Genomic DNA, 8,131 nt, shown 5'->3' with positions numbered 1-8,131 from the left:
ACACTTCAATCACTCCATGGTATCCAGGGTATGCAGTACCAGTACCAAACACGTCCTAACAAAAATAATAATTGTCTGTACATGGATATAATGTACTGCAGTTCTTGTCTACTGTACGCTCATAACTGTACCCTTCAAGTGTTATGTGGGTTGAAGCCATGAAGGTACTTCAAAGATCCTGGACGTCGGGGGGGGGGGGGGGGGGGTCGAGACTTCAACCTTGCTTGTATGTGTGTGTGCGTGTGTGTGGTGAGGTGTGTGTGTGTGTGTGTGTGTGTGTGTGTGTGTGTGTGTGTGTGTGTGTGTGTGTGTGTGTGTGTGTGTGTGTGTGTGTGTGTGTGTGTGTGTGTGTGTGTGTGTGTGTGTGTGTGTGTGTGTGTGTGTGTGTGTGTGTGTGTGTGTGTGTGTGTGTGTGTGTGTGTGTGTGTGTGTGTGTGTGTGTGTGTGTGTGTGTGTGTGTGTGTGTGTGTGTGTGTGTGTGTGTGTGTGTGTGTGTGTGCATAGCTGTTCGCTATCATCGCTCCCGCGATGGGCATGTCTGAGGTCTGAGGTCTGAGGTGTGTGTGTGTGTGTGTGTGTGTGTGTGTGTGTGTGATGAGGTGTGTGTGTGTGTGTGTGTATGTGTGTGTGTGTGTGTGTGTGTGTGTGTGTGTGTGTGTGTGTGTGTGTGTGTGGTGTGTGTGGTGTAGGTGTGTGTGTGTGACGCGCGTGTGTCTCTTTGTCTCTCCTCTGTCTACATTGTACATGTACATGTGGGTGTGACTCATGCACGATCTTTGTAAGATACTGCGTCCTGTCCTGATTTTTCTCTATCCCGATGTCTTCTACTTTTTAGTAGACTAGTAGTACATGTGTAGTACCTGTACTCGGTACTGTTGAGCTACTAGTACCGATTGGTGCATGTAAAATGAAAGTATCATAGTTACTATACCCAACTGTGCACCTTGACTTCTCCGATCGTTGAAATTGATATGTTCTGTCTTTCAACTTTGTACTTTAAATATTAAGAATATTATGTGTAACTTTCCAAGACTAGAGCCATATTGCCACACACGCACACATACACAGCCTTGAAATCTCAGTGCACCCCCAAGCCTGTGCAGCTGAGTTTGGGCATTGCAAGTGCTCAGCTCTGATAGTTCAGTCTAACATGAGTAGATTAATTCCCACCTCAATGTCTCCGTAGAGGATTATGGTGTGTGTTGGAGTCACGTACATGTACATGTAATGTACATTGTAGATCCAAGACGGCAGCTGGTCTAAGAGATCTGCACCGGCAATAATGGAGGAGCGGCATTGGGCTTCAACCCCATCACCTGATCACAACCCGCAGCATGTCATCAGTGGGTGATTGCCGAGATTGTTCCGGAGGAACCGCCGTCAGCAAGGTCCAACGCAGGCAAACATACAGCAGAACGATCCGTCGCATTGTCGACTCGCCGAGTCACTCATTGCCATTGGCCAACACCAGCATGCGCTGTCGATATGGCCCTTGAAAACAAGTACATGTACAGCGTCTTTCCAACCAGTCTTGGCGGTGAATTGGGAACCTCGCTGCTCGCTGGTGCAACGACAGGATCACAACCTTACCAAGGGCTCCAGTGTGATGTTTTCTGAGCGGAGGAGAGTACTGCTGTATAGCAAGGCAGTTGATTCTGCCATGAATCATGTGAATGGCGTAGAAAGGACACGCGAGATAATAGCACCTAGAAAGTGCTTTTTCTCTGTTTACTCTACCGAGCCTTGCCATTTGCATGTCAACCTCAGCCTGCAGAGGGCCTATTCGAGGACATCACACAAAGGAACCTGAATTAGCTTGAATTGCCAGGAACTGTCGTGATTACATCACGAAGTTGTACATAATATCACGTGTATGTTTGTGTGACGTTATCGTCCACGTAGCATTAGCCCTTTTGTTTGTTTTGATGGCTTTATGGTTTTACCCAGCTTCTTGATGATTAGAGATTAGAGTAAGTCATGTAGTACTGAATGAGAATTAATCCCAGTCCTTATGAAGTTAGTTATGTTGTGGAACTAAGAGAGTCTAGACTCTAGTCACAACATAAATTGGTGCCGAAACCATGTCCGAGTATCCAGGGAGTCTCCGAGTTTTAGCAAATAAAATCAGTGCATTGTATTCTACTGTCCACGATGACGATACGAAGTGCCAACGTTTAGTTTCAGAAAGTTGTCCATCTGACGACGCAGACCAGTGGGTCGGGATTCGGACCCAGTTTTGTGAACAGCATAGAGATGCCCTCACGAAGTTGGATGCTGACCTAGATAAGTACGGCGCTGCGTTATACGATTTCGTGGCTAGTGGAGCAACTCAAAAAAAGAAAAAGAAAGAAGATGAAGAAGAGTATGAAAGTATGGCCAGTACGTTACCGTCGTACTTCAAAAATCTGTCCCTGCTGAGTGCTCAAGCCAAAAGGGCCACAGCCAACACCAGTACCAGCAGTCAAGCACCTGGAATTGACGTCCAGCAGCTGCTGACAATGCACACCGCAACTCAGCAACAAACACAGCAGTTGCTGTCAGCCATTGGGAAGCACACCAGCACGGTTGGCCAGCTGGCGGCCAACTCGGCACAGCCTGCACAGAGTGCTCATGGATCTGTAAAATTGCCCGTGCTCACAATCAGGAAGTTTGATGGTGACATACTTCATTTCACTGAGTTCATTGACATGTTTCAATCTGCGATCGGTACAAATCAAAGCCTGTCTGCCGTACAGAAACTGTCGTATTTGAGAAGTCATTTGACAGGCATGGCCCTGGATGTTATTGCCGGTATTCCCACCACCGATTCAAATTACCCCGTGGCGTTAGGATTATTGAAGGATCGCTTTGGCAAGAAGGATGCCATCATCGCAGCCCGATACCGCGCAATTACCGAAATACCAGCGCCATCAAATAAACCTCACATGTTGCGGAGATTTTACAACGAGGTGGAGGCTAATTTGCGCTGTTTGCAAGCGGAAGGTCAAAGTGTGCAACAGGAACTGCTGATTCCTGTCATCACTTCCAAGTTACCAAAGTGCGTCATCGTACAACTTGAGACACAGAAACCCCACAATCAGAGTTGGACTGTTGATGAGCTGCGGAAACAGCTGGGAATCTACCTGGAGGTCCGTGAATCGGCCGAGCGACTGGCAGGAGACACAGCCAGCAAACCAGAGAGCACTCTGCCACGACCACCGCCTGTTTCCGCACAGCCTCATGCTGCCTACTCCCAACCTCCGGCCACGGCAGCCACGTTAGTTAGCTCTGTGCGGCGCGCCACTCCGAGATGCTTCTTCTGCAAGTTGCAACACTTCTCGGACACCTGCCCAACGTTCAACACGGTTTCTACCAGACAGCAGCAGCTACAAGACCACTGCTTTGTATGCTTACGGAAGGGACATTGGGCAAAGGACTGTACTGCTAGAAGACCCTGCTATCACTGCAATCTGTTGACCCATCACCGTGCCCTGTGCCCTCAGAAATTTGGCTCATCACCAGTGTCAGCTGCCGCAAGTACCTTCTATCCTACTCAGCAGCAGCAAGGGCCACAGAAACATACTACCGCTACGGTGCACGTCCAGTCCAAAGGTGTGAATCTCCCAACCGCCATCGCAACTGTCGCCGGGCAAGGCAACATCTCAGACTGCCGACTGTTGTTTGACACCGGCTCAACTCGCACATTTATTCATGAATCGTTAGCTGCCTCTGTCAACGCAGCTGTTGTCGGTGAAGACGTGTTGTCCATCGCTAGTTTTGGATCTGCGTCCCGGCGAACGGTCACCCTGCCGAGAGTGGAGTTTTCCCTCCTATGTCGAGATGGATCAGCCTTGCCCGTAACCGCCAATGTTATGCCGTGGATTTGTTGTCCTGTTGTCAAATCCCCAATCGACATCGACCAGTACCCTGAAGTCAAGAACATCCAACTAGCTGACACCATTGTCACCAAGCGTGAGGAGGTAGAAATTGACCTCCTTATCGGCACGGATTTCTACTTCTCCATCATGGGTAACGGTCACATCCAACTCAACAATGGCCTGGTCTTGCTGAACTCCAAATTGGGATTTGTCCCAGCAGGCCCTACTGACACAGAGACAGATGACACTGCGGGCCACATAATGCTCACAGATGCTACCACCTTGCCAGACCCAGTATTTGATCTCCAACGTTTCTGGCGACTTGAAGATATTGGTATCACCGATGACATCAGTGATCCGCAGACAGCGGACGACATTGCCCTGGAACACTTTCGCAGCTCCTTGCAACTGATCAACGGCCGATATATGGTATCTTGGCCATGGAAAGATAGCCATACTCCACAACCTAATCTACCAGAGAACTACCAGCTCGCCTTCGGCCGTCTCAAATCCTTAGTCAAACGACTCCAGCAGACACCACAAGTGCTAGAGAAGTATCATTGTACCATCACAGAGCAGTTAGCCAATGGCATTATCGAGGAAGTGAACCTTGATCACCAGGATGGGCCGATTCACTACATCCCCCACCACTGTGTTGTTCGCCCCAGCAGTACCACAACAAAGGTCCGTGTGGTATATGATGCTTCCGCCAGAACTCGCGCAGAACACAACAGCCTGAACGACTGCCTGCACCGAGGTCCGATACTTCTGCCGGATCTGTGTGGCATCCTGGTGAGATTTCGGCTACACCCCATTGGCATTGTCAGCGATGTTGAGAAGGCCTTCCTTCAGCTAGGTCTATCTATGACAGATCGCAATGTAACACGGTTCCTATGGCTTCGCGATCCTACAAAACCCGTCACCACAGCCAACCTAGTGATCTACCGCTTTTGCCGAGTTCCATTTGGCATTGTCGCTAGCCCGTTTCTTCTCGCCGCCACAGTTGACCACCATCTCCAACAGCAACAGACAGGGACATGCGATGATGTACGTCGCAGTATCTATGTTGACAACGTTGTCACCGGGCAGAGCAGCGTCCAGGATGCTACTGCATACTACAGAGAGGCAAAGGACGCCTTTGCCAGTGCCACCATGAACTTGCGTGAATGGGGTACCAACGATCCTGACTTCAGAGATGCTCTAGCTCCTGAAGACAAGTCTAGCTGTGATGTAATGAAGGTACTGGGTATGTCATGGGATACCAATCGCGATACTCTGTCGACGGCAAAGTCAGCCACAAACCAGTACTCCGTCATTACCAAAAGAGATGTCCTCCGCAGCATAGCCCAATTCTATGATCCGATGGGCCTGTTCTCCCCGGTCATCATGCGTGCGAAGATCCTAGTACAGAGTATATGGAAGCTACATGTAGACTGGGACTCTCCGCTGCCTGACGCTCTCGTTCATGAATGGAAGGATATCCTGTCCGATCTGTCCTGCGCAAGTGACGTTGCCATTCCTCGCTTCATTGGACCAAAAATCCACGTCGACAAGGTCACCTATGAACTCCACGTCTTCTGTGATGCGTCTCAAGATGGTTACGGTGCAGCCGCGTACCTGTGTGTGAGACAAGTTGACGGTGCCTATTCGTCAGTTGACCTGATCTACAGCCGAACACGAGTCTCGCCCATCAAAGCAACAAGTATACCACGTCTAGAGCTCCTAGCAGCACTCATCGGCGCCAGGATCATCAAATTTCTGAAGAAAGAGCTTCTGGGCGCAGTTCACATCTCAGCTACCCACCTGTGGTCTGACTCACAGTGCGTGCTTGGCTGGATTAAGAATACTGAGAAATCGTACCCTGTCTTCATCGCCAATCGGTTGAAGGAAATCCGTGCAGACCAGAGTGTGTGCTTCAACTATATCCGTACAGCCGACAACCCAGCCGACCTACCATCCCGTGGAGCATCGCTAGCCACACTGACAGACAGTACAGCTTGGTGGTGTGGTCCAGAATGGCTTCGAGATCCTCCTGTACACTGGCCCAAAGACGTCATCGATGCTCCTTCCACAGTACTATTCGCGGCGGAGGGTCCTGCGGAAACCGAGACCAGCAGCAAGCCATCACCGCTGAGTATAGATGAGAGCAAGTATACTTCGTTTGAGAAGCTAGCCCGTGTAACAGCATACGGTATCAAGTTTGTCAAGAGATGCCGTCAACAGACCACATGCGGCACTCATTTGTCTGCTGCTGAAATCGACAACGCCAAACATCTGTGGATTCAACATGTTCAAGCAACACACTATACACCGGAGATTGAGGCTATCAAAAGCAACGCCAAGAACAAGCTGGTCCAAAACCTTGCGCTCTTTCTAGATGAACATAACCTCATCCGCTGCAAGGGTCGATTGGAGAATTCATCCCTACCATACTCAGCGAAGTATCCCATCCTTCTACCTCGTTCACATCCAGTAACCACAGCTATCATCAATGACTGTCACCGCATGGTGCTGCACAGTGGAACTAACCATACCCTATCGCGAGTCAGGTATGACTATTGGGTCCCCAGAGGACGACAAACCGTCAAGACTGTACTCAAGAAATGTGGTGTATGCAAGAGGTTCAATGGTCGGCCGTACTCGCTACCGAAAATGGCACCCTACCCTCCAGAGCGCGTAGCTGAGTCTAAACCGTTCACACACGTTGGCGTCGACTACTTTGGCCCAATGACAGTCAGAGAACATGGACTCATCCACAAGGTATGGGTGTGCCTATTTACGTGCATGGTCACACGTGCCATCCACCTCGAGCTTGTTGCTGATATGACCACAGAACAGTTCCTGATGGCATTGCGCAGATTTGTGGCAAGAAGAGGAGTACCGCGCAAGATCTTCTCTGACAACGCTCAGCAATTCCTGCTTTCGAAATCGACTCTACAGCTTGCTTGGGAAGCCATTGTGAAGGATGACCACACTCTTAATTATGCTGCTTCCCATGGAATCGAATGGATTTGCATTGTGCAACTCTCCCCATGGATGGGCGGGTTCTATGAACGGTTGATTGGAATCGTGAAGAAAGCCCTCCGTAAGTCTATTGGCAGACTAGTTCTCGGAACAACGGAGCTGTCAACCATTCTCGTCGAAGTTGAAGCAGTAGTAAATTCACGACCGCTGGTGTACGTAAGCGATGAGATCTATACGGTCTTGACACCTGCCCACTTCTTATCATTATCAGCCGAAATCAGTCTACCCCAAGGGCATGTAGAAGAGGACCCTGATTTCGCCCCAACAATGTCGTCAGCGGAACTGCTACTTTCTACGTGGAAGAAAGGTCAGAAGCGATTGAATGAGTTTTGGAACTGTTGGAGATCTGAATACCTAACCAGTCTACGAGAACGGCAACAATCGCAGTTGAAACAGGTTGCTCATTCTACCGTGAAGCCAAGGATTGGACATGTGTGCCTCATCAAGGATGACGCGCCCAGAGGTATGTGGAAACTGGGTATCATCAGCGAACTTCACGCTAGTCGTGATGGAGAAACGCGTTCCGCCACTGTGAGGACGCCCAATAACAAGCTCCTACGGCGCTCACTACAGCACCTATATCCGTTGGAGTGTGAGTCTGCTCGACCTGCTGACCACTCGTCGAATGAACCACAGCCTCCCGCTGTAACCAACGACGCACACGTCCCTGCAACAGCTTCTCGACCGGTAAGACGAGCTGCTATCGAAGGCTTAGGACGTGTCCTGGATTTGCACGAGGCAGACTTGGTTTAGTTCACCATGCTGGTGTCTGTCTCAATCAGCTATCATCCACTCAAGCTGTATAATTATGTTCACCCCCCTTTTTATTCGAGTTTTCTTTTCCTCTGCCAACTTGCTCTCCCACTCACTACTTTGGCACTAGGGTGTAGTATGGGCTCCATGACTTATGTGTCCTTGCTCTTCAGTACCTTCGCAATTTGGTTCACAAGATATGTCACATCATTAGCGTAGCCTGTCAGGAGACATGCGTCTGTGGGGACTGCCCTAGTTAACATTAACAATACCCAAATAATAATAATCACCTAAATACGCGGTTCTTATGCGCTATTATAATCTTTCTCCCTTTGGTCACCAGGTCTTTTGTGATTGATCGCTCCACCTGTGTGTGGGAATGTCGTGATTACATCACGAAGTTGTACATAATATCACGTGTATGTTTGTGTGACGTTATCGTCCACGTAGCATTAGCCCTTTTGTTTGTTTTGATGGCTTTATGGTTTTACCCAGCT

General features: G+C 49.4%; 1 protein-coding gene across 1 annotated transcript; it reads left to right on the top strand.

Annotated features, from left to right (window-relative positions):
* The first annotated feature begins 2,372 nt into the window (after window positions 1-2,372).
* LOC135813467 (uncharacterized) lies at window positions 2,373-7,634 on the top strand. The gene has a single exon (XM_065326560.1). It carries the CDS (start codon window positions 2,373-2,375, stop codon window positions 7,632-7,634), a length of 5,262 nt encoding a protein of 1,753 aa, XP_065182632.1.
* Window positions 7,635-8,131: the final 497 nt, after the last annotated feature.

The sequence above is a fragment of the Sycon ciliatum genome, chromosome 4 (genome assembly GCF_964019385.1).
Source record: "Sycon ciliatum chromosome 4, ocSycCili1.1, whole genome shotgun sequence".
Classification (NCBI taxonomy): Eukaryota; Metazoa; Porifera; class Calcarea; order Leucosolenida; family Sycettidae; genus Sycon; species Sycon ciliatum.
This window is presented reverse-complemented; position numbering and strand designations above follow the sequence as displayed.

Bases quoted from the DNA above. Each gene is read 5' to 3' on its own strand.
- LOC135813467 (XM_065326560.1), top strand. From the start codon at position 2,373: ATGGCCAGTACGTTACCGTCGTACTTCAAAAATCTGTCCCTGCTGAGT.